The sequence below is a fragment of the Crocuta crocuta genome, unplaced genomic scaffold, assembly GCF_008692635.1.
Source record: "Crocuta crocuta isolate KB4526 unplaced genomic scaffold, BGI_CrCroc_1.0 scaffold17, whole genome shotgun sequence".
Classification (NCBI taxonomy): Eukaryota; Metazoa; Chordata; class Mammalia; order Carnivora; family Hyaenidae; genus Crocuta; species Crocuta crocuta.
This window is the reverse complement of record NW_027532041.1, coordinates 2195446-2222917: the sequence shown is the minus strand read 5'-3', so window position 1 is coordinate 2222917 and position 27472 is coordinate 2195446. Positions and strand designations below refer to the sequence as shown.

Genomic DNA, 27472 nt, shown 5'->3' with positions numbered 1-27472 from the left:
ACACTCATATACATAGACACCGACAGTTATACGCACAAGCATACACAGATGCTCACATTTGCGCGCGCGCGCGCACACACACACACACATTCATTGACCCTAACAAACTCAAGGCATACATGCATAAGATGCACACCCACATTCAGAACACCAGACACATTGCACACAAAGGCTCACACACAGACACAGGCACACACTCACTTGGGTGCACAGATAATCAGTAGCTCATACACACAGGTGCACACACATGTACACACAGGCACACAATCCATGTATGCAGATACTTATACACAGAGCCTCACACACTCATGCCTACACAGGAACACACCCACAGGCACACAGTCAAACACACACACACACACACACACACACACCTCACTACCTCCCTTCCAGCACACAATACCTCTGCCAAATCTGTGTGACCTCCACTACCCTTTGCGTCTTTCTACTCTGCCGCTGATCACGTTGACGTTTTAGATTGTGCGCTTATCTGTCCTACCCACTCAACTGCCAGCTCCTTTAAGGCAGGGACTCTGTTTCAGTTGTTTTTAGTGTCTAGGACAGTGTCTCTTTATTAGGGCCCTCAGATTTACAAATTTTAAAATAATTTAAATGACTAAGTATCTATGTAGGCAATAGAGCAGTAGACCTACTCTGGAAATTCTGGAAAGTCCATTCCTATGAGCAGCTTTTTGACAAGCATTTGAGAAAAGGAAGTAGCTTTTCTAATAAAATACTTTGCTAAAGGTTAATTTCTGTGTGCTCTTTACAAAGTAAATTACTGTGGCTTGAAAAAAAATACCCTTTCGGAGGAGACAATTTTTAATTTTTAAAGTAATAGCAGCAACAACACATATTAATTAGTGAACTTTTATGAAGATTAACTTGGGGGGAAGGTAATAAATAATATTGCTTTCTGATGTGGAATAATATCTTTCTTCTACACAAGGCTATCATTTCTCAGTGACTTAACCTCTTCTGCTATTAAGCATTTAGCTGAAGCTTAATATCTGCTTATTTAACTTATACTTTTGCATAGATAAAAGTTAGCAGAGTTACCGTATTTCCAATTATACTGGTCAGAATAAAAACATGTACTAATCACTCTTAAGGAAAGCGCACGTCCCCATTCAAAAATGGTAGAAGATTATTCTGTGTTTTTTAATCTAGAGTGAATCTCTTTGCTATACTAAGTAAAAAGTTTCCAGATCTTTCGTCTGCTATTTTACAAAAGCTTTGTTCCATAGGCTATGATGATGTCAGACATTGCTAAAGACAGAATGGCTCATTCAGTAAGGAAAAGGGGAAGTGTGTCTTCTCTAAGTGGTCATGAATTCTGGCAGAAAGAACTTCATGGGTGCACCAAAAAGTGAGTAACTGAATGTCTAATACCTAAATTTGATTATTGAATAAACTGATTCATAATGCTTATCAGAAGAAAAAAATCTCTTTGGGACATAAAAAGGGATAAAATGGGCAAGTACATCATCCGGCAAGTACATCTTTTGGGGATATATTTTAGAAAAGAAAAAAAAAAAAAAACAAGATGGAGAAAATCTAAGTGATATGTTGATTCCAGCAGCATTTTTTTACTATCTCAAGGAACACTCCAAAAAATCATCTACTCAAAAGAAATCCCATATGCAATGTGGATACTCCTCAGTATCATATCAATGCATAGATTTTGCGTTTTATAATCTCTTTCTATATAGGGTATATATACAGATATACACATATATAATGCATTTAGCATTTTTATACAAATTTTGTAATGTATTTTCAATACTTTCCCCCATATCCTTTTAAATGGATGCATAATACTATTTCTGTTTATAATTCTGGACTAGTTAACCATGCCCCAATTCTTGGGCTTTTTAAGTTTGTTTCCACTTTTTTTCTTTTTCACTATATAATGAGTTTTTGCTTGTTTTCTTTTTATAAGTATAATTAGTGGGTCAAAGGGTAATAAGTACATTATTTTGGCTCTTGAAGCATATTACATTTGCTCTTTTTAAAAAGATTAATTAATTTTTAATACTTGCATGGCATTTCTTTTTGACTACCATTGGGAAGAAAACAAAGCAAATTATCTGATGCAGAGGTCAATAAATTTATATAATAGGCTTTCTTTCTTTCTTTTTTTTTAATTGGTGATTTTATTTTATTTTATTTATTTATTTGTTTTTACAAATAGTTTATTGTCAAATTAGTTTCCACATAACACCCAGTGCTCATCCCCACAAGTGCCCTCCTCCATGCCCATCCCCCCTCCCCCCAATAGGCTTTCTTTCTTAACAGTTTCTGTGGGATTGAAGGATTTGGTATATAATTCCCATGGTTGGGCAGCAAGATCTGGTATGTTCTATGCAGCAGAGACCAAAAAAACTGGAATAGGTTTACGTTATAATTCTGAAACCAAATCTTTCTACCTTAAGTGTGTATTAATGTACTTATTTAAAATTTCATTCTCCAACCCTGATGTTTGTGGATTACAAGTACAGTCTCTCTTACAGATAGGAGATGTAATGGAGTAGCAATCTCACCTAATGTCAGAAGTAAAGCTGAGGGGAAAATTAACTTCAGCACCTTTTGCTTCTGACCCTATATAGCCCTTTTGGCTGCTATTTCCAATTTAAGTGTAAGAATTCTTTTTTGTTCTTTTCAAATTTTTATTTACATTCTAGTTCATTAATATAGAGTGCAATATTGGTTTGAGAAGCAGAATTTATCACTTACATATGACACCCAGTGCTCATCATAACCGGTGCCCTCCTTAATGCCCATCACCCATCTAGCCCATCCATTCCCCCCACTCCCTCCTTCAGCCCTCAGTTTGTTCCCTATCTTTAAGAATCTCTTATGGTTAGTGTAAGAGTTCTTTATAAAATTATTTTAAAATAATTTTTAGCTTAAATTCAACTTTTTTCAAGAAAATATTTATAATAGTCTGATATAAATCATGTTTCTGTGTTTTAAAAAAAACTTGCTCTTATCCAAAGACTAGACTGCCATTCCTATTTGCATCTTTTTCATTTACATCTTTCCTTTCAAAGAAAATTAGAAAGTCATATAGAATCAGAACATGGCCAAATTTAAATAATTAGAAAGCACTCTTTTTTTTTAAGTTTATTTTGAGAGAGAGAGATTGAGAGAGAGAGAAAACACCTGCACATGAGTGGGGGAGGGGCAGAGAGAGAGGGTGAGAGAATTCCAAGCAGACTCCNATTACAAGTACAGTCTCTCTTACAGATAGGAGATGTAATGGAGTAGCAATCTCACCTAATGTCAGAAGTAAAGCTGAGGGGAAAATTAACTTCAGCACCTTTTGCTTCTGACCCTATATAGCCCTTTTGGCTGCTATTTCCAATTTAAGTGTAAGAATTCTTTTTTGTTCTTTTCAAATTTTTATTTACATTCTAGTTCATTAATATAGAGTGCAATATTGGTTTGAGAAGCAGAATTTATCACTTACATATGACACCCAGTGCTCATCATAACCGGTGCCCTCCTTAATGCCCATCACCCATCTAGCCCATCCATTCCCCCCACTCCCTCCTTCAGCCCTCAGTTTGTTCCCTATCTTTAAGAATCTCTTATGGTTAGTGTAAGAGTTCTTTATAAAATTATTTTAAAATAATTTTTAGCTTAAATTCAACTTTTTTCAAGAAAATATTTATAATAGTCTGATATAAATCATGTTTCTGTGTTTTAAAAAAAACTTGCTCTTATCCAAAGACTAGACTGCCATTCCTATTTGCATCTTTTTCATTTACATCTTTCCTTTCAAAGAAAATTAGAAAGTCATATAAAATCTGAATATGGCCAAATTTAAATAATTAGAAAGCACTCTTTTTTTTAAGTTTATTTTGAGAGAGAGAGATTGAGAGAGAGAGAAAACACCTGCACATGAGTGGGGGAGGGGCAGAGAGAGAGGGTGAGAGAATTCCAAGCAGACTCCATGCTCTCAGCACAGAGCCTGACAAAGGATTAGAACCCAGAAATACTGAGATCCTGACCTGAGTCAAAATCAAGAGTCGTATGCTTAACTGAACGAGCCACCCAGGTGCCCCTAGAGAGCATTCTTTTTTAATTGATGAAATATAAATATAAATTAAAAGTAACAAAAATACAGAAATCATATTTGCAACACAGGGTAGATTTTTCACTATCATTTAATTGATAATTTTAGTGATGTATTTCAAAGTTAGAAATTTGGACTCTCAAAACATCCATAAAGGATCCTCTACTTGAATACTCTTTTCTTAAAAATCAGATGACCAACTTCCAAGTAAGTACCCTTGAAAATGCAGAGGCCATTTGGGAGGCTGCATCCTGTACTCTAACACCTACTTACTCACTGTCTGAGCCCAGACTGAGAGTGATTGTCCTTCGCAAAATGAGTCTTCTCATAGTAGAAAAATTCTGAAAGCTCAGTGGCTGTCAAATGAAGACATTGTTTTGAAATTGCAATTTTATGGGAAAACATATACCTTTCATTTGAAAGTTATTTGAAAACAAATTTTTGACTAGACCAATTTCAATAGTACAAAGCCTGTCCTGAATATGCCGAGGACCAATACATAATCTCATTTAATCTCCCCAGCATTAATCCCACCAGGTAGACCTCATTCTCATCATTTTACCATCAAATAACTGAGGCTTACAGTTCAAGAAATGATTTAATTATTTAAATTATGAGTAAGGTATGAGTCCTAAATTATGAGTAAGGTATATATATAGGGTCCACAGACCCTTGCCTATTTGTCTAGCAATGTGTTCTTCATTTTCTGCTTGCATCCTACTCTCCAGTCATACTCAACTTCCACATTTATAATCCTTCAGTGCTCTGTCTTGCCTCCAGCCATTGCTCCATGTTGCTTTCTCATGGGGTGCCCTGGTCTTGAATGCTCTTCTTACACTCTGGCTTCCTTCTCCTCCTCCTTCAGGATTTAGCTCCTTCTCTGTCTTTCTAGGAAGTTCTTTCTAACTACTCAGCTACAACCACTTCCACTTCTGGTGATTCGGTTGGGTTGGATGATCTTCCTTTCTGCTCTTGTTGCTTTTCTCTTCTACGTGCTACTGCATTTGGTTGTTTTCTTGTCTGTCTCTCCTGTTAGATTATGGACTTATTTGCCCTTATAGCAGTAAACACACTGATAAGGAGGGCAAGGAAGAGTAGGAGGTAGACCTACTTGGAAACCTACTTCTTGGGTGTGGGCTAGGATAGCATAGATCAGCCTTCCAGTCTTGGTTTCTCTGTCTACATTATTTTACAGTAGTAACTAACTCTTAACATTGATCTTTAGGCATAATAGATATCTGAATTGCCCTCCGAATTGTGAAAGGAAGATTGAATTTCTATATACCAAAGTTATTGTTAACTGTTTTTAGGGCTGGGTATTTTTATTTAAATTATGTTTTCATTATAATGTAATTTTTATGTTTTATTTTTATTTTTTAATGTTTATTTATTTTTGAGAGAAAGAGAGCATTGGAGGAGCAAGAGAGAGAGGGAGAGAATCCCACACAGGCCTTGTACTCTCAGCCTAGAGCCCAGTGCAGGGCTCGATCCCATGAACCATGAGATTGTGACCTGAGCCAAAATCAGTAGTCAGGACCTTAACCAACTGAGCCACCCAGGCACCCCTGTTTTATTTTTAAAGGAAGAAACATCTTAAGCTGAATCTTATTCTCCCAACACCATATATGTTAGCATGTTGGCACAACTTCTTTCTATACTTATATAGGTGACATCATACTTCACCTGTAAGTTTGAATTTTGTTTGTTCACTTAAATAATAGTAATAAGGCTGATAAACTGCTAACATTTAAGTCTCACAGAAGCAGTGGGTGACAAACTATGCCCAAGCGCCAGGTCCACCCTACCACCTGTTTTTGTATGGTTCCCCAGCGAAGTGTTTTCGCATGGTTGACAAAAATTTTTAATAATATTTTCTATCATGTGAAAATTATTAAAAATGCAAATTTCAGTATCCACAAATAAACTTGTATTGGAACACAGCCACGCATCTCCACGAATGTATTGTCTCTAGCTGCTTTCACACTACAGAGTGGAATAGTTGCAATAGATACCGTCAGACCCACAGAGCCAAAATATTTGCTATGTGGCATTTTACAGAACTGGTAGCCAACCCTGCTGTATAAAATAAATGCAATTATCATCCCCATTTTACAAGTGAAACAACAGGAGCTTAGAAAGACTGAGGTTCCAGGGACACCTGGGTGGCTCAGTCAGTTGGGCGTCCGACTTCAGCGCAGGTCATGATCTCATGGTTCATGGGTTTGAGCCCTGCGTCAGGCTCTGTGCTGACAGCTCAGAGCCTGGAACCTGCCTTGTATTCAGTGTCTCCCTTTCTCTCTGCCTCTCCCCTTCTTGTACTCTATCTCTCTCTCTCTCAAAAATAAAAAAATATTTTAAAAAATATTTTAAAAAAAGAAAGTTTGAGGTCTCAAAGCTAGAGAATTAGCAAGTGGCAAAATGTGCTTTTGTGCATAGGCAAGTATTCTCATTCTCTGAAAGTTGGCTATCTATGTGTAACTTACATTAGTGAAACTCTTCTATGCATTCACCTGAACCTTCTGTTTCCCATCCATGGTTAAGAGCAGGTATTGACAATGACATCTTTCTTGTTAGAAGTTCAGGCTTTGGCAGCCTTCAAACAGTATTTGAACAGATGGGTGACTCTCATGTTCTCAAAATGGAAACAGAAGCCTGAGGTTAAGTTACTTTCCCAGGATAATGTGACATGATAGCCAGGATTATTTTCTCTGAGGCCAGTAGTTCGACTAGTAGGTCAGGCCTAAGGCTGGGAACTAAAAAGTCTCTTCTTTGTCTCAAACCAAAATTACAGAGATGTCATGTTACAAGGACTTCGAGTATGGCTCTCACAGCTCTCTGTTTAAACCCCTGGTGGCATCGTCATCCCCTGGTTAGGCCACACTATGTCCTTGCACTTACTCATTTATTCAAGGTTTACTGGGCTTCTACTCTGCCAATTATCGTTCCCTGTGTTAGGCCTGTAACGGTAACTAACTGTAGGGTTCTACTCTGGAGAACGTCATTTTTCAAGTAAACTGAAAGACCACCAGGTAATTTGTATTTCTGCAAAAAGGGAAAATATTGCATTCATTACTTCATTTGAAATGAACATTTATTGACAAATGAGTACATTCTAGGCACTATGCTGGGTGGTGAACCACCCAGCAATATCCTGGCTCTCGTGGAGTTTATAATCCGGTGGGATAGGTGGTGACCAAGTGATTTTAAATATAATGAATTTATTCTACAATCTCCACCTATACTACTGTGAGTTGCTTATGTACAGTTAAAAATGATGTTGCCTGACCTGTTTCCTGAGTTTGGTAAGTGCTATTACCATCTAAATAAAATTAAAGCCCCCCAAAAGACCTGGATGAGATACAGCTGTCTCCCTTCAAAGAGAGAGAAGCTTGAGAAAATGGAAATGTTCATATTCCTAAATTAAACTGCAATAAAAACTAAAATTACGTTGTACTTGATAGATTATTAAACTGCTTCACGTCCAATACCCATATGATTCTCATAAAAATCCTGTGGGTTAAGTAGAGAAGATACTTTTATGATCTCCAGTTATCTAATTTATTATCTTATTTCTCTCAGGAGAAGAGTTGAGTTGAAAATATTCCTCATTTCATAGCACATTGTCATCACCAATGAGGGCGAGACCCCTGGCATTTATCTGATTGTCCCCCTTCTTCCCCATCCACACTTCATTCTCGACTCTCAAAGAACACCCATTCTAGTACACACAGCACTACATATCCTACTAGAATATACATATTTAAGTACTGTATTATATATATGTATTTAATTTCAGTGTATATGATGTTTTGACATTTAAACGTTTACTCATTTTGAGAGAGAGAGAGCAGGGGAAGGGCAAGGAGAGAGGAGAGAGAGAGAACTCCAGAAAGGCTTGCACTGTCAGTTTAGAGCCCATCGAGGGGCTCAAACCCATGAACCATGAGATCATGACCTGAGCAGAAGTCAAGAGTTGGACACTTAATGGACTAAGCCACCCAAGCACCCTATGATGTTTTGACATTTTAAAAAACCTTTCTGACTGGCGAGAGACTGCCCTTTTTAGATCTAGCCAATTCTTGAAGATAGCCAAGGTCTCAGTAGGGAGCATGCCTTAGACATATATGCAAACTACTTAACCCAGAGCCAGCTCCCCTCTATCTGACTCCCAATAAATACTCCAGCATGCAGTATTCCTCTGCCTTAATCAGCCCAGAGCCAAGTACCAGGCAACTAGGGACCCTCTATAGCTTAGAGCCCATTGAAATTATTCAGACTAGCCGGTCTTGAACTGCTTTCCATGCGCAGTTTTGCCTTTCCCTCTGAAACCCCAATAAAGGCTCTAGCCCTGTCTCTTCCTTGCTTCTATCCTTTTCTATGTAACCCTGTACAGTACAGCATATCTCTTATCTCTAGGACCTATAGTAAACTGTGTTTTCCTCTGTCTCTTTTTGTGCCACACCTGACTAACCATCTTATGAGAGAATATAAAACACTTATATTAATAAAAATAAAAAAGCACTTACCAAAGATTTGACTTACATAAATGGTGTTGTGCTATAAATCTCATTTTCTCAGTTCATAGATCTCATTAAATATTTTTATTTTTTATATTTACTCATGTAACTATGGATTCCAGCTCTTTGCTTCTTACTGCAGCATAGTAGTTCTTAATAGGCATCTGTCACATATGTTTGTACCCATTCCTCTAGGAAATGGCTTTCACATGCCATGTGGAACATCTTTGTACATAATCCTTCACTGGCATCTTTGTCAAAACTGCCCTGAGAATGTGATCCAGTATTAAGATACATGATAAATTTGTCATATGCAAAAATGATAATAAATGCAGGAATAGAGACATAAGTGCATGAATAGAGAAACACACTAATGGAACACATAGAGACTTCAGAAGTAGACCCATGAATATATGGAAGCATCATATATGAGGGATGATGAAATTATGGATTCTTTGATAAATTGTGTTGGGAGAAAACTGGCTCAACAGATGAAAGAAAATAAAGCTGATTCTTCCCTTTTACCATTTACATAGTAGATTCCCCGTGGAAGACTGAAATGTGGAAGGCTAGAAAGCTAATAGAAGAAATTATAGGGGAATATCTTTGTGTTCTATGGGTAGGGTAAGATTTCTCAAATAAGATGCCAAAATGAAAAAACAAGACCATATAAAAACCAACTTGATAAACATAACTACAATAAAACTTAGCATATCTGTTCAATAAAAAATACAAAGACACAGTTAATAAGACAGCAGAAGATATGTATTTTTTAAAATCATGCACATTGACAATAAAAAAATAGAGGAGATAAATAACAGTTTGCAGAAGCTAAGCCCAAATGGCCAAGCAGAATATGAAGAGACACTTAAAAAACAGAATATAAAGAGATCCTCAAACTCCCTTGGCATGAGAAAAATGCAAATTCAAACAAGATACCAGTCTGCATCCATCTGAATGTCAAAATATGAGAAGGGAGACTGATACAAAATGTTGGTATTTGCTGGACAAATAAGAATAAAACAAATATGCATTCAGCAAATAAACTAACAGCAGTTAAAAACAATAAGTATGTGCATGCCTTCTTCTTGCCATACTTGGAGGAGACTAACACTTGGTATGGTAAAGTGACTTGCCAGATTATCACAACTCCCAGATGACAAGACCAAGAATCTGTAGTTCTGTGACCCTAGAATTTAGAGACAACATGAAAGTGTTTGTATTTGTTATACAGGCTGCATTGTGTGCTCCCCACACCTCCACACTGACTGCCTGACCTCTGCCAAATACATATGTTGAAGTCCTCATCTGTAGTACTTCAAATGTGACCTTATGTAGTAAAAGCGTCTTTAAAGAGGTAGTTAAATTTATATTTTAGTGTATATTTTTGAGAGAGAGAAAGAGAGAGACAGAATGCAAGCAAGAGAGGGGCAGAGAGAGAGGGAGACATAGAATCTGAAGCAGGCTCTAGGCTCTGAGCTGTCAGCACAGAGCCCGACGCAAGGCTCAAACTCACGAATCGCAAGATCATAACCTGAGCCGAAGTTGGACGCTTAACTGACTGAACCACCCAGGCACCCCAAAAGAGGTAGTTAAATTTAAACGTGTTCATTAGGGTATGTTGTAATCCAATATGACTGGTATCCTTCTAAGAAAAGGAAGTTTGGACATGGATACACATAGAGGGAAAGGATGTGAAGACACACAGACAGAAGACAGCTATCTACAAGCCAAGGACAGAAGCCTGGAATAGACATTTCCTTCCAGGGCCTTTAGAAGGAACCAATCCAGCTAATGCCTTGTTCTCAGATCTCGAGCCTCCAGAACTGAGATAATAAATTCCTGTGATTCAAGCACCAAGTCTGTGGTGCTTTGTCATGGCAGCCCTGGCTAACTAGTGCAGTATTTCTAAAGGAGTAAATGGAATAGTAGCAGCATAGCCAGGGAGTAGAATGGAGTGGCTCAGAGATCTGTTCAACACAGACTGGCTGGGGTCAAGTTCCAGCTTGAACACTTAAGCTGCTGATCTTGCATATGTTATTAAGCCCTCTTTTCCTCAGCTTCTTCTATAAAATGGGTTAAAAATAGTAATTGTTGCTTTGGGGTGTGGTGAGAATTTAAAATAATATATGGAAACACCTAGAATGGTTCTTGGCACATCTAAAAACAGAGCAAGTATTAATCATTATTATCACATAGAACTTTGGAGTCAAATGAGACGTGTGTTTGAGGCCCAGATCTGCTTAACCAGCTACTATTTAATATTCTTTGAATCTTAATATATCATCTATAAAATGAGAATAATAATGACCACAGAGTCATTTCGTTTATTCATTAAACACATTCTTGTTGCCTGAGTCATGGCATTGTGCTAAGTGCTAAAGATACCACGGTGAACAAACCAGACTGTCCCTGAACTTGTGGTAGTGCTCTTATCAAGATCATAATGACTTTCATATTGTTAATCCAGTGGTCAGTCCTCATCTTACTTGACCTCGCAATATTTGGGACTGTACCCTGACCATTCCTTTACCCTAGAAAAATTTCTTCACTTGGCTTCAGAACACACACTTTCCTGTTTTATTTCTACCTGACAGGACCCCCTTCTCAGTCTTCTTCCTGCTCCCTTCTCTTCTCCCCAGTTTCTTAACATTGGATACCTCAGAGAGCAGTCCTTTGGCCTCTTCTCTTACTCTGCACTTAACCCCCCAGGAATCTTCTCCAGGCTAGTCACTGAGACATGGTGCTATATCCCCAAATTTATATCTCCAGCCCTCAACGTCTCTCCCAAACCTAGGCTCATATATCTAGCTGTCTATTGATCTTTCACTTTAGTACCTGGTAACCATCTCAAACTCAGCATGCTCACAACTTAACTATTTATCTAAATGCCCCCCCCCNGCTTCAGAACACACACTTTCCTGTTTTATTTCTACCTGACAGGACCCCCTTCTCAGTCTTCTTCCTGCTCCCTTCTCTTCTCCCCAGTTTCTTAACATTGGATACCTCAGAGAGCAGTCCTTTGGCCTCTTCTCTTACTCTGCACTTAACCCCCCAGGAATCTTCTCCAGGCTAGTCACTGAGACATGGTGCTATATCCCCAAATTTATATCTCCAGCCCTCAACATCTCTCCCAAACCTAGGCTCATATATCTAGCTGTCTATTGATCTTTCACTTTAGTACCTGGTAACCATCTCAAACTCAGCATGCTCACAACTTAATTATTTATCTAAATGCCCCCCCCCCATTCACAGGAAATTCTGTTGAATCACCTTTGAAGATATATCCAGAACTGAACCTCTGACCACTAGCCCCCACAGCTACCATCTCAGTCTGAGTCACAGTGTTAGTCATCTCAAGCTGCCATAACAAAATACCATGGATCAGGCAGCTTAAACAATAGGAATTTATTTTTTCCACAGTCCTAGAGGCTGCAAGTCTGAAATCAGGATGCCAGCATGGTCAGTTTCTTTTTTTTTTTTTAATGTTTATTTATTTTTGAGAGAGAGACACACACACACACAGTGTGAGTGGGGGAGGGTCAGAGAGAAAGGGAGACACAGAATCCAAAGCAGGCTCTAGGGTCTGAGCTGTCAGCACAGAGCCCAATGCAGTGGGGCTCAAAACCATGAACGACCTGAGCTGAAGTCTGAAGCTTAACCGACTGAGCCACCCAGGCACCCCCAGCATGGTCAGTTTCTTGTGACTGATCTCTTCCTGGCTTGTAGAGGGATACCTTTTCACTGCTTCTTCACATGGTGGAGAGAGAACCCTGGTGTCTCTTCCTTTAATGTAAGAAATCATATTTTTGGCCCAGGGCCCTTATGACCTCACTTAACCTTAATAACCACCTTAAAAGCAGTATCTCACATGGTGGAGGGTTGTCTTCATATGAATTTTGGGGAGACACAATTTAGTCCATAGAAGTTACTGTCATCTCTCACTTGGATTACTATACAAGCTTCCTGACTGGTCTCCCTGTTTTTACACATGCCAGCCTACAGCCTATTCTCAAAATAGCAGTTGGAGTGATCATTGTAAAATATAAAGTGGATCTTGCTATTCCTCTGCTCAAAAGTCTCTACAGGCTCCCACTTGATCAGAGTAAAAGCCATGGTTTTACAAAGCTCTGCATGATCTTAGCCACCTAAACTTTTGTAACCTCATCTTCCACCCTCCTGCTTGCTCCCTTCACCTCAGCTACTCTGGCCATTATGGACTTCTTCAGAAATACCAGGCAACATCCTGTCTCAAACACTGTGCATATGCTTTTCTCTCTCCCTGACACACTCTTCCCTTAGATATCCACATGGCTCCTTTCCTCACCTCCTTCAATTCTTTGCTCATGGAAGCCTATCTTGACCATTCTATTTAAAATTGCAGACAGCACCCTCCATCTACTTTCAAGGCCCCTTAACCAAGCAATTTTTGCTTTCGCCTGTAGCATTTATCACTTTCTACCACAATACATAATATACTAGTTTAGTATTTTATTGTCTACTCTCTGTCCCTTCTCACTAAGTTCAATGAGATCAGAGATCTTTGTTCATGTGTTTCATTTTTGTATCCTAAGAACCTAGAATAGGTCCTGGAACATAACACCAACTCAATAAATATTGTTTGATGTTTGAATGAATAATTATTGAAGTATACTAATTCCTGAGTAAGCAGGTTCTTTTGCTTACAGATAGGTTGGGCTCACAAATCCATATATGTGTTAAGTCTGGTGACTAAGGACTTTGTCATCTTATAGACATAAGATGTATTTACAGCAAATAAAAATTCTTAAATATTCAAATTTCTAAAACAAGACATCCTTTTACCTCCTTACTGAAGCATTCTGTTGTGCATCTGTTGAAAAGAGAAAGAAAAAGAAAGAAAGAAAGAAAGAAAGAAAGAAAGAAAGAAAGAAAGAAAGAAAGAAAGAAAGAAAGAAAAGAAAGAAAGAAAGAAAGAAAGAAAGAAAGAAAGAAAGAAAGAAAGAAAGAAAGAAAGAAAGAAAGAAAGAAAGAAAGAAGAAAGAAGAAAGAAAGAAAGGAGTGCCTAGTTGGCTTAGTCAACTGAGTGGCTGACTTTGGCTCAGGTCATGATCTCACGGGTTCATGAGTTAAAGCCCCACATGGTACCCACTGCTGTCAGTGCAGAGCCTGCTTCAGATCCTCTGTTCCCCTCACTCTCTGCCACTCCCACTCATGCTATCTAAATGAATACATACATACATAACATACATACATACATAATCAATCAAACCTTCAAAGAAAGAAAGAATACTTTCATTTGTGTTGAAAATCTGTTGTGATAAACCACACTCCTCCTTCATGATATCTATAGTACTGTATCAGTAACCATGGCACCCACACTTTCAGCCTCACCTGAGTGATGATTTACCAAGGGGAATGTGACTTTGAATCTATCCATTCATCCAGGAGCTGCAAAAGAATTTTCATCAGCTCTCTTTGACTTTAACCTCACCTTCTCTTGAGTAAACATTAGTTTAGTGAGCCTCAGACACTCTGATTTTCTGTCCACACACTCAAAATGATTCTATTTTGTCAGTTACCTTTTCTGGATTATCTTCAATCACATCAGAGTTAGACTTTTCACGGGTTGTGTGGTTTATTCTTTGTCCTTCAGGATTATGTGTACTCTTGAAAAAAATGTATCCTACAAGAACACACACTGTTTCTCTCCTCAGAATGTATCTTGGCCTTTCTTTCTATTATAACCTTCCTTTAGCTAGTAAGATGGGGCCAATAATGTGAATAAAATATCTCAAAGGTACATAAAAATCCAGCAAACTTGCTATAAACTAAGTGACTACAAAATTAAATTACCTTACCAGACAACTTCCACCTTATTCTGATAGGGGAAGAGTCAGTATGCTTTTGCTCTTAAACATAACATTCATAAAAACATCCTTTAGACATTTTGAGGCAGAAAGTCCCCAACCAAGTGAGCCTTTATGTATATTTCATCTTGATTTCAATATCTTGTTTCTTGAGCACAGGGGATCTAATTTTCCTTTGTGTTACCAGCCTGCCTACTGTGAGCAATAAGTATTTGTTGAAAGAATGAGGGGAAAAAACAAAAGAACAACTGTCCAAATCTGTATACCCTGAAATATGTGTTCCTCAAGCCTTCTTTTTCTCTGTGCGCTCTGAAATATCTCCACTAGGAGGCAGCACATAACTTTAATAACAGATTTGGTGGGGGGGAGGGGGACAAAACAGAACAAAATCATGCCTAAATATTCAAAATATGGTAGTTCCAGGTATTTCATGGTTACAAATAGAAGATAGAGATGATATTCTGACATTCTTCTCCTACTAAGTTAATGGCTCCAGGGTCAATTATGCATTCAAATATTATCTCTTCCTGCAGCTTCAAAACATCTAAGTAATAATGTCAGTGAAAATGTCTGGAAATAAATTCTCAATAATAATTACATAGTATTGATGTTGATGAGACTTAATTGCAATTACTTCAGTCTCTAACAGTCATAACAATACGACATACTTTGTATTTATTCTGTGTAATTCAGGGGTGACTAGCAAGTACCTTTGTAAGATGTTTTCAGGAAAACAAAGAAATTTCATGAAAGAGTAAATGTATTCCAACTCCTTAGCTAATTTTCCTTTTGCTTCTTTTCTGCAATATCAGAACACAGGCTGTTGGGTCGGCATGGACATTTCCAATGCCAATCAGGTACAATATAGGAGGGTTCCTTTTGTGACTATGGACCAATTTCATGCAGCTATTTCTGGATCCAGGTTAATGCCACGTCTGTCCTCATCAGTAGTATATATGACTCCAAGTATTACTGAAACTTGCATGGGTTTACAGATTGTTACTCTTCTCCTCAAATAACACTACTTGATTTATTCTGTTTTCACCAGTAGTTTCTGCCAGACTTTCAGTTTTCCTGCATTTACTCTTAATCTACCTTCCTTCCTATAACTTGACAACTCTCTTGGATACATTTTGCCACTTGAATCTTTTTGCTCCATAAATGCCAACAAACTAATGAAACACATAGACAACAAGAGCATTTTTCACATTCAAAAAAAATCAACGATAGCATTCCCTTTGCAATGAGATCATGTATCTATCTAGAAGGATTATTATTATGAAGTAGGGAAAGTCTGGTCATAGATAACTGAAACACATCTGATTGTAATGTTGTGACATATGCCCAATAAATGTCTTGTACTATGTATACAGCATGGTAATTACAATTACAAAATTGTTTTTGAACACCTCACATTTTTGTCTTTAAAAATATCAAAGGGCTTGAGTAAAGCTGTTTATCAATAGAAAATGTGTACTACATACTTTCCAAGTCAGTATTCTCAACTGATACTGGTCATTTGCCATTCTCAAATATAGAATCTCTTTTATTTCTAAAAATTTACCAAACCCACATTCTGGTTTAATGTTAGTGTACCCCAATTGAAAGCACTTTATGTATTTTATTTCTTCCTTCTGTCTTTTTTCAAGGAATTTTTTTTCTGTTCAGCTCATTCTTTTCTTTTCTCTATTCCTTTTTCCAACCCATCTCATTTTAATGTAGAAACAAGCAGATTTCAGTTTCAAAAACTACCATATATAGAGGGGTTTTTTTAAGTAACAAGTAAAATTTTTCTGTAATTTTCCATGAAATTACAATTTTAGTGGATGCATGGTCAACCTTCCAAGGTACAAAAAGCAACAGACAAACCAAATATTTTTCTTCTCCGTGAGAAAGAATGACGGTTTACAATAAAATATTTGAAACCTCACTCCCCAAAGTCCTATTTCCTCCCCAAAACTAACTCCAAGTTTGGTCCTCCAATACTTGCAACATCCTGCTTTCAAGGAGCAAACTCTGTATCAGTTAAAATTCATGTCAGTTTATCTAATGCTTTTTATAATAATATTTTTTTCAAAAAAAATAGTGGTTTAAAGAAAACAAGTATATTTGTCTGGAGGGAAGCAATTCAGGGACCTAGTCGTCTTCTCTCTTCCTGATGTGTAACATATTATGTGTAATGTATCTTTAGACCCAACATACCTGCTGAACTGTTGCCGTCATAGCCACATTCCAGCCATCAAGGGTACAAACAGGCTTCTGCTGGTTGAATTCATTCTTTTAAGGAAGCTCTCTCAGTATTTCAACCAAAACTTCCACTTACATCTCATTGGCTCACAAGCCACATGGCCACAATAGCACCAAAGAAATCCAAGAATTAGTCTTTAGTTTGGAAAGAAAAACCCCCACAGATTTAGAGTTTTGTCACTAAGGAAGAAGAAGAGAGCACTGGAGAGCAAACAGAAGGCAGTCCCTGCCAGGATGTCTACTACAGCTTTCTTCACAACGACGAACTAGAAACTGCCTAGATGGCCAGGAGGACAAAGGAATAAATAAATTGCAGCACGTTCATATATTAAATACTGTCATGATATTTAAAATATTGATTTATATCACCATTTATCAACATTGAGAGTTATCCATGATACATTTTTGAGTAAAAAAATTAAAAGCCAAGCATCTATCATATGCTCCCATATGCAGAGTCATGTCGGAAAAGATTTTTGTAATGTTAACAGTAGTTAGAGAACCCCTGAGGTTAGTCATTTTTTGTGTAATTTTACTTTAGCCTTTATACTTTCCTATGTTTTGAACTTTTGACCGTTTATGTGATTCCTGTGGAAATGAAGAGGCACTGAATGAAATCATCTTTGTAAGGTTTAAGAAGCCAGTCTACAAAACCTTCTGTCTGCACACCTATCTTCAGCTAGTGGGTTTTTTTAAACTTCCCTTTTGACACTTTCCTACTTCATACTGATAAACAGTATTGCACTGATTATCAATTTTTCAGTGACTAGGAACAAAGCCATAGTGAAGATTGTTTGTAAAAACCCTTATTTCCTTTTTTGTCTGAGACTTCTAACTTATGTGAATTTATATTTTGAAGCAACACTACTTCTCTTTCTATGAGTTTTTAATACGGTGTTCAGCAGAAAAGAAACCAGGTTTTTATTACCACATGCTGTATATTTATGCAAGTAAGTTTCAAATGCAGTCATTAATTATTTCAGGTAGTCATTCCCCGTATTTTCATTCTGTCTGATATGATCATATGTGAAACTTTGTCCCTGGGAGGCAAATAGGATATTTGAAATCTAAGTCTGCTTTTCCTATATGTATGACATTAAGCCCTTTGCCTTGTTCCCTTTATCTCTGAAATGGGTAGAATAATAACTCTTTTACTAACTTAAAGGCTGTTGTGAAAGTAAAATGAGATAATTGATGGCAAACGATTTGCAAAGTGAAAAGCAGCACATATAATAATGGGCCAGGCTGGTTTATCTTAGAATCGGGGGGCTTTTGCAACATGGGGTTTTCTGAGCAGAAGTGATCAGCTTCTGTGGGTACTGCCCACAACACCTGCAGCCAATGTGGCCAAACAGGTTGGTTGCTACTTCAAAGGGCAGCAGAAAACTGAGGAAAGCAGGTGTTACAAGAATGAGGACTAAATCACTAATCCAGAAATCTATCATGAAAACGCAGCCATAATTACTTGCATTGTTTTCTTGGGATGGGTGGGTAAGCCTTAATTTATTGCATAAATTGTATTAAAGGATTTTAAAATAGATTATCTGTGATTTTCTTAAAATATCACTTGCAAAAATTTACTAATTCCAATCAGCCGAGAACTAAGTATTTTAATCTCCTTGCAGAGGAAAAAAAAAAAAAGATTAAAAACAAATATCTCTCATTTAATTAAGGCAAAAACATAGTCTGCTTAGAAAACTGGTCACTCTGAAAACACACATAACCACACACACACACACACACACACACACACACACACTATTGTAGTATCTCCTTTGAAAAGACATCTGTCTTAACTTCCATTTTCACAGGTGGAGAGATTTGGGGGTAGATATGAGACTGCCATTAGTGACAACTGAATTTCCCCTGAACTAAGCTATATTAAGTGGTGCTGGAGGGACATTAGGGACTCCTCTTTTCTTGGGTCTCCAGTTCAGCACCTGGACAAGCTTATATTGCCTTGGTAACCAAGCCAAAACTCTTTCTTAATGTTGAAAAGGGTGGTTAATGCTTATGATTTACCATAGTTTGGGTGAATTGTGGTTTCTCTCACCATGTGGGTGAGTTTCTTGTTTTTCTTTTTTCTACCAAAGGGATTTTGTGTGGTACATATAAGACTAAACTTTTCTAAAGTATAATATGCTATGTGTATATATATACAGTTGTTTCCCAACATTTTAAGCTTCCTCCCATATTCTTCAGTCCCTTTCGTTAATTTTGTCCACTCTGAGGAGAGAGTCTCTGTCTTATGGTAGAGATGCCATTGACATTGGCTTTTGGAACATGTACTCCATTACCACACAGACAGACCAAATCCATGATCACTTTCTGAGGAGTCAGATACCTTGGACTTCACTGGACTGCACTGGGTTTCAACCACTATATTGAGACCTACTCCAAATAATGTCCTAATGCTTAATGTTTTCATCTCTGAAATGTTTTAGACTTTAAATATGTCATGGGAATATTTACCTGAGACTTGCTTGAAATGTTCTTAGAGAAGCTTTACCTTGGTAACATTTTTGCTGAAAGCAACAATGTGTTTGGTTGTTGTTGTTGTTGTTATTATTAACTATTGAAATTTGTTTTCTCCCTTTCTTTTAGCTCCATGAATACTGTGTCTTATATGGATGAACCTAGCCAGCGGGATGATGCTTCTCGCCTTACAGTTCAGATGGAAAACACCTATCAACTGGGTATGTTATTTTATCACTCATTCTTATTTTAAACTTCTAATCTCATTACTTACTTAAAATAATATCTGATAACATGGCATCATATTCATTACTAGCACAATATAAGGAGTCTTAATTAAGTGATATGATGTGTTGTAATTTCTTCCTCTGGAAAATGGGACCAACACCCATTGCTTACTTTTCTTTATCAGTGTTTCCTAAATACTAAGCAATTCACTGGGCAACGTTGATGTGTCTTGTGTATTACTGAATTAAGAAGTTCATTTCTGGGCATTTCTGGGTTATCCTGTGGAGTTTTTTTAATATATATTTGAGTTAAGTGAAAGAGATACGCATTAAAGTTTCATCCAGGAAACCAATGTTGTTGATAGGTGAAGAAAAAAGCCTTCAAAGCAAAAGCAAATGATTCCTGGTCCCTCGTTGACAGAGGTGTTTATCCCTTTCCACTGTGGTTTTGGGTCTTTGAAAACAAAGATCTTTGCACCTGCCCCCATACTCCCAGATGCCGTCCACAGTGAATACCTTTTCCCATTCATATTTTCTCATAGACCGACTTGTTTTCTCTGAATGCACATCTGCCCACTATTATCTGCCCATTTATATAATTACTGCTATATAGAAATTCCATAGAGACTTACCAATGACCAAAGGAAGGACCCTTAGGGCCAGAGTGGTTCTATCTGCAGCCAGTTAACTTCAAGAAAATTACAGACCATCAGTGCATCCCATTAGGCCTTGTAGCCAGTTTTCTATGGTAATCCCCAAGACTACATGAATTACTAGGCTCCTTAATTAGTCAGTCTACTGGTATTTTCAGTGCCTGGAGTAGACAACTAATATTCCTGCAACTCAGTATAATTTTCTATGCCTTCTGGTAACCTTACCCAATTTCCTTTTGGGAAGCCTTCATTACACTTTGGGCCCATAACATTCTGCTGAAGTGGACACTAGCTTCAGAGATACAATAGTGACTGATTCTGGGAAAGCATAAAACCCTTTGATTGGTCAAGCCAATCTAAGCCTTTGAGATTCAACTCAGAAAGTGTTGGCTGGGCTGTTGAAGAACAGATTAGATTCTGAAACCTGAAAGAGGTAGGGCTATGGCAGCTTTTGCCATCTTGCCCCCAACATAGGAAACCTGAAAGTGTGAGAATCAAATCCTAATGTCATTACTCAAGTCCTAAATCCAGCTATCTGCTCTTAGACTTTTCATTAGACAAACTGGGTTTTGGTCAGGTTTTCTTCCACTTATAACTGAAAGATCTTAACTGTTTGATGCCTAGAACTTTGGTGATGCCTAGGACTTTGGGCTCTGCATGTTGAAAGGGTTTTGAATGATTTCAACAAGATAAAGGAGTTAAAATGTGAAGGCCTATGTTTCTTCATAAGGATATGTTTTCATAACTTATGTCCTCAAATAAGCAAACTAAATCATCTTATGTATTTTAGAAGCACTGAGTGTTGAACCAAGTTAGAAAAATTATGTTAGAAATACCTTAGTATATTTTTTTACAAAAAGAAAAGAGATATTTTAGTATAAAGTATTCCCTATATTTTTTACAAAAAGTCATGTGAATTATTCCTTTATGATTGAAGTCTTTTATGTTTGACAATCTATTTCTTAAGCATTCAACTAACCATTTTGTTCATGCTCAAACAAAAATGTATTTCCATTTCTACTTGTTCTGGGTTTATTTTGCATCTGAAAGGTATTCTGTGGAACTTTGGTAAAGATTTTCTCATATCTACACAATTCAATACTTCCCAAAAGAAAGGGGGAAAAACTGTCAATCATCAGCATTATTGTGTTTAATTTTTCTCATTCTATCCAACAATATTTGTATCATCTAAATATATTTTTTATAATTTTTAAAAATAGTTATATTTGAGAGAGAGAGAGAGTGCACACAAGTGGAGGAGAGGCAGAGTAACGGAGACAACATCCAAAGCAGGCTCTGGACTCTGAGCTGTCAGCACAGAGCCCAGTGTGGGACTTGAACTCACAAACTGTGAGGTCATGACCTGTGCTGAAGTTGGACACTTAACTGACTGAGCCACCCAGGCACTCCTCATTTAAACATATCTTAAATGTTGAGTGTGTTTGCCTCCCTTGGGGGGGTAATTATAGCCAGAATGAGATGAAACATAAGTATAATTAATGAAAGCAAAAAGGGAATGTAAAAATAAAAATATATTTCTTATAATAAAACACATTTACATTTTCTCATTAAGTAATTAATTACTAAAACATGAGTATAGGAAAAAAATATAAGATGTGGATCCACTATGTCTGAATTTGAATACTCATCTTGCCAATTCCTAAATACATGATGTTTGAGCAAGGTATTCACTATCCTCAAATCTCAGTTGCTTTATCTGTAAAAAGGGATAATAGTCCACACATTATGGGGATGGTGTGAGAATTAAGTGGAGAAATGTATTTAAATTACTTCTTTATTCATTATGTTCTTGTTTCTCAAAGCAACTGACCCTAGAACTTTACCTTAAATCATTAAGAAGAAAGGCCTTCTGTGACATCCAATCTAATTTCATATTAATTATGGAATGAGTTCTTCACAGGACTTTTTCTGGAGCACTGGTTAAAGAAGTATCTGATTTTTTAAAAACACTGACTCTAGGGGCACCTGGGTGGCTCAAGCGGTTGAGCGTCTGACTTCGGCTTAGGTCATGATCACACAGTTTGTGGGTTCAGATTTTGTGTTTTGCCCCTCCCCCCCCGTCAAAAATAAATAAACATTTAAAAAAATTAAAAAACACTGACTGTAAGCATCAGGTCAGACAAAACCTATGGAAGGCACTATTCTAAGCATTTTTAATATTTTAGTTCATTTAAATCACAACAAAAACCGATATCTGGTCATTCTTATTATTATCCCAATTTGGGGAAGCTGACACACATATTAAATAACCAAATTTGTATCTATTCTATCTTAATTCTATATTTGTGACAAGTCTTTCTTTCTCTCCCTTTTTCTTTCTTTCTTTCTTTCCTTCCTTCCTTTCCTTTCTTCCTTTTCTCTTTCCTTTTCCTTTCCATTCTTTTTTTCATCCCAACCCTTCTTCAGGTCTTTGCTTTATTTTTAAAAACATTAAAACACTTCCTTTTTCCTCCTAAAGAAATAAATCACTCAAAAAAAAAGAAAGAAAGAAAAGTAAAATAAAGAAAAGAAAAGTTAAAAAAAAACCAACCTTTTCCATTCCCATTAGTTGACTCTGAAAGTAGATTCAAGAGCTTATTTGGGAAGTCGAAAGTTGAACATTCACTCTTTCTCTCTCTGCATCTCGGCATCCCAGCCTGAGCAAAGCAAGAGATGATTTGGGCTGCACAGGAAGAAGTCGCAGAACACATGTACATGATGATATCTCCAAATATTTTCAAAATAGTATCTGGTTAATGAGATTTTTAAAAAAGGAAAACAAAGCCAAGTGCAGAAGGGACATTAGTACAGTTGGACAGTGGGAGCCGGAAACAGGGACTCAAGTGCCACCAGGATTCTCTCTTCTCAGCACCAACTTGACGTGGGCCTCCTCCTCTCACTGTGGTCTGGCTTCCTCTCCATGATGAGAATAGTGGCCTTCCACGGTACCTAAAGATCACATGTGATAACATTTATCACCAGAAAGAGGCTGACTTTTCCTCCCCTAGTTCAAGTTTAAAATCAAAATTCTGAGAAAAGGATTCTAATTGGCTTGACTTGGGACAAGTGCCACTCCCGATCCAATCAGCCATAACCTGGACTTCAACTCCAAAGTGGTCATGGTAGATACTAAAGAAACATCTGGTTAGAGTTGGAAAACTCTCATCTTCCCAGGAGGGGAGATGCTGTTCCCAAATAATAGGGAGACAGACAAATATCTTCATTGAGGGAATTTACTATTTGCTGAAGAGAATGATGTGTATAAGTTACTGTAATATGCAGCCAAATTAAGTTCTGTGTGAATGATGTAGGTCAAGATATATGCAATATGTGTGCTTGGTAGGAGGAAGTGAAAAACAGAAAGGTATAGTTAGAATGTACATAATCTATTTAATTTAGTCCAAGCCAGTAGTATCATTTTTCAAATTTCTTGAATAGAAGAGGAAACTACCCTCAAATTTAGACTCATTTCTCTATAGAATGTATGTAGAAATCAAAAGATCCACAGGAAGGGGGTGCCTGGGTGGCTCCGTCGTTAAGCCTCCAACTTCAGCTTAGGCCATCATCTCGCCAGTCATGAGTTCGAGCCCTGCCTGGGGCTCTGTGCTGACAGCTCAGAGCCTGGAGCCTGCTTCAAGCCTGCTTCAGATTCTGTGTCTCCCTCTATCTCTGCCCCTCCCCTGCTCTCTCTCTCTCTCTCTCTCTCTCTCTCTCTCTCTGTCTCTCAAAGGTAAATAAACATTTAAAAATTTTAATTACAAAAGATAAAAGATTCACAGGAAGGCAATCCAGAGGCTTGCAGGTATTCAGGAACTTGCCCTCAGGGGTTGGTGCCCTACCTCTGACCCCATGAATTAGGAACACTCGGGACAAACCTGAAGTTAGAAACCCATATGCCTCTGTGTTTACAACTGCTTGTCTCTGTCCCCTAGAACATAGATTCCTGCTGACCACATATTGGGGTTAATTATATTCATTGTATCAGATGTGTCTCTCTTTTACCTATCCAGATTCATTCCCCATGCTGATTTAATTGAACAATTCCTATATAATCATCTAAATAAAAATACTATTTATTGAGCCCCAGGAGGCTGACCTAACTCAACAATAGGCATGGACTGTTGAGTTACTTAACTGTAACCTTCCCCTTAAGTTTGGCCAGTGGGAAACTTCAGCAGGAAGAAAGAAGGAGGGAGGAGTGTCAGCTAGGCTGTTTAGTTCCCCATGCCCTGCTGTGAGTTCATCTCAGGCTGTTTGCATCCACCAATTGAAGGGCGTAGCTGCTTTCAAGGGAGCCCTCTCCACGTGCCTCTTCTGGGATCAAGTAAGAGTTCCCTCCTCAGGTCCCTAAGACTGGGATGGGTTGGGGGTAATATCTTCAGTTTCACTAGCCAAGGGATACTGCACTGTCCTTTGTTCAGACATCCTGCTCAGAATTTCCTAAGGAGTCTCTTTATTAAATCCTCCTGGAATTGTCCTTGTTTTAGTGTGCTATATATTTCTTTAGACCCTGATACAGTCATTAAAAACAAACACTTACAGGGCACCTGGGTGGCTCAGTTAGTTAAGTGTCCAGCTCTTGATTTCAACTCAGGTCTTGATCTCAGTGCAATGAGTGCAGGCCCCGAGTTGGAGCCAAATAAATAAATAAATAAATAAATACACTTTAAAGATACTGATGACTATTAAAATAGAATTGAATTTAATTATTGATCTCATTCTTTTATCCATATCAGTACAGCAGATGATTGAGCCACTGTACGCCAGGCACGTGTACATATGTTGTACAATGACAGCAAGACAGGATGCTAAGGTTAATATTCCCAGGAGGTACAGGGAAGGTTCCTGGGATGCAGAATGAAGAAGGTCTGAGGCCTTTGCTTTGAACATGGACTAAATATCGTTAAGAATATAAGCTCTCTAGGGGCGTCTGGGTGGCTCAGTCAGTTAGTGTCTGACTCTTCATTTCAGCTCAGGTCATGATCTTGCAGTTCCTGAATTTGAGCCCTGCATCAGGCTGACAGTGCAGAGCTTGCTTGGGATTCTCTCTTTCTCCCTCTCTCTGTGCCCCTCCTCCTCTGTCTCTCTCTCTCTCTCTCTCTCTCTCTCTCTCTCTCTCTCAGTGAATAAAATAAACTTAAACAAAAGAAAATAATCTCTCAAGTCAGATGAAATAAGTACATCTCAGCTCTGCTACTGTGTGATTCTGGGCAAGTTACTCAATGTATTTAATTCTCTGCGGACCATCTGTTAAATGGAGATAACAGTAAGAGTCACCCCAATGATTTATTGGAAGATTATATAAGGTAGTAAATGTATACTTACCACAGTACATCACATATAGAAAATGTTCGATAAAAGTAGTTATTATCTGTACTACGATTATTACCTATAAAATGTTTACTTGTATTTAAATTCAGAACTCCTACATTAAATAAACATTTTGTATGCCTTAGCATTTTATTAGACTCCGAAGAGGATAACATATGATCTAGCTTACTGTTTCACTGGGGAGAAAGGCAGAAAGGCTTCGGTTATTACGAGGTAGATTAGGATCAGTGGGGACCTAGAGCGTTGGGAGTACAGAGAAGAAAGGGATGGTTTTTTTTATCTGAGGAGAGGAGAAAGCCTTCCTGGAGAAGAAGGCAGTTGAGCTAGCCTTGAAGCATGAGTGGATATTTCTCAGATGAACAAGAAGAAGAAGAAGAGCAAGAGCAAATACACACAAGCCTCCCGTACAAAACAGATGAAGTCCGTGAGGCTGGAGAGGCATCAACAGAGAGAGCTGTGATGGAGGGTGAAGGGGCTGTACGTGCTAGATCTTAGACTTTGCTAAGGGAAATATCATGGCCAGATCTGGGTTTTAGAGTGACCCCTCCAGTTGTAGTTTGGTATGCATAGATTGGGGGGGGAGATATAAGAGCTGGGGGTCAGTTAGAAAGATATTGAGACTTTAAAATAAGTCATTAATTGTGAGAACTGGAGAGGAGGATACTTTCAATATCAAACCTCGGTAGTATTGAATACACTCTTCAGGTAGTATGTTAAATGGACGAGTATGTTGTTTTCTGGTCCTTTGCCAGAGAACCTGATGGGAAACCTAATTAGGACCACTTTTTTCTTTAAATAGAAACCACTCAGAAGATTAAATGTCTCTCCATGATTCACTACTCTTTTGATTAGCCTATGGGGGAGTGGGGGAGGGAGCAATGTCATTTGAAATTACTTAAGAAATTTCATCTGTATTTTCAGGTCCTACCAAACATTTTCCTGTGGTCATTGTCAATCACATTCTGAAAGATGTGTTAACTAACCATCTACAAGAAAAACAATATGAACCAGAGCTCTGTAGACAGATGACTAAAACGATTTCCGAGGTATATATGTGATTTGCCCGAAGTGTTAACTATGACTAGAATATTGCTAAAAGGACAACCCTCTACTTTTTGATAAAGGCAATTAATTTGTAGTAGCAGTAAAAATGCTTATTTATATTTTATGAAAATATTTATTAGGTTACATTCCGTGTGTGTGTGTATGTGTGTGTAAAAAGCCTTTGCCTTAAAACAACCATTATGTGTATCATTTTGCATGTATTTTGTTTAAAAAATGAAACAACTGCTCCATTTATTAAAAATTTATTGTCAAAGATACAATATTTTAATAATAATTTTCTCTTCTTCAAGGTAGTTGTTTTGAGTGCCATCAAATGCAGATACTTCAGCCTTTAAATACATTTCTATTTTTATCAACTAAAGTGCTTGCCCTCCATTAGGTTTTCTTTACTTTCTTCTTTATAACAAAATCTTTAATAAACATCCATGATTAGTCATATTACGAAGACTCCAGATGTATGATACCTTAATGAGACATAAACAAGGTACTAGAACTCCAATGCTAGCATTCTTTGAAATGAAGCCATCTTAACATAGATTTTCAAAGAATGTAATAAATCCTTTAAATCTTGTTCTCTGAATTACAATTTTTCCATGAGCCTTAGAAAATGTAGATTTATTGCTGGTGCTATAATTTTGTCTCTAAATGTCCCCTCTCATGAGAACAGTGCTTGAAGAAAATCATAGTTAAGTTTCCACAACAATTACTGAAAATATCTTCAACACATCATGTCTTAAATCGACCAGATTTATGACAAAGATTAAGATGCCTAAGTTTCAATGTGGCTAAGGGAAGATGTTTTCTTTTGTCTTTTAATTTCTAGGTTATTAAAGCCCAGGTCAAGGACCTGATGATTCCACGGTATAAGCTAATTGTGATTGTTCACATTGGACAACTGAATAGTCAGAACATTTTTATTGGAAGCAGATGCCTCTGGGATCCTAAAACTGATAATTTTTCATCTTATGTTTTCAGAAATTCTTCTCTCTTTGCTCTTGCAAGTGTCTATGCAGTTTACTTTGAGTGA

General features: G+C 37.5%; 1 protein-coding gene across 1 annotated transcript; it reads left to right on the top strand.

The window, feature by feature from the left end:
* The first annotated feature begins 1250 nt into the window (after positions 1-1250).
* Positions 1251-27472, top strand: DYNLT5 (dynein light chain Tctex-type family member 5). Its single transcript, XM_077776388.1, has 4 exons — positions 1251-1369; positions 19299-19390; positions 26302-26426; positions 27269-27472. The coding sequence occupies exons 1-4, from the start codon at positions 1251-1253 to the stop codon at positions 27470-27472; spliced, it is 540 nt and encodes a 179-aa protein (XP_077632514.1).

Bases quoted from the DNA above. Each gene is read 5' to 3' on its own strand.
- DYNLT5 (XM_077776388.1), top strand. From the start codon at position 1,251: ATGATGATGTCAGACATTGCTAAAGACAGAATGGCTCATTCAGTAAGG. The intron at 19,391-26,301 runs GTATGTTATTTT...CTGTATTTTCAG, and splicing joins GGAAAACACCTATCAACTGG to GTCCTACCAAACATTTTCCT. The intron at 26,427-27,268 runs GTATATATGTGA...TTTAATTTCTAG, and splicing joins TGACTAAAACGATTTCCGAG to GTTATTAAAGCCCAGGTCAA.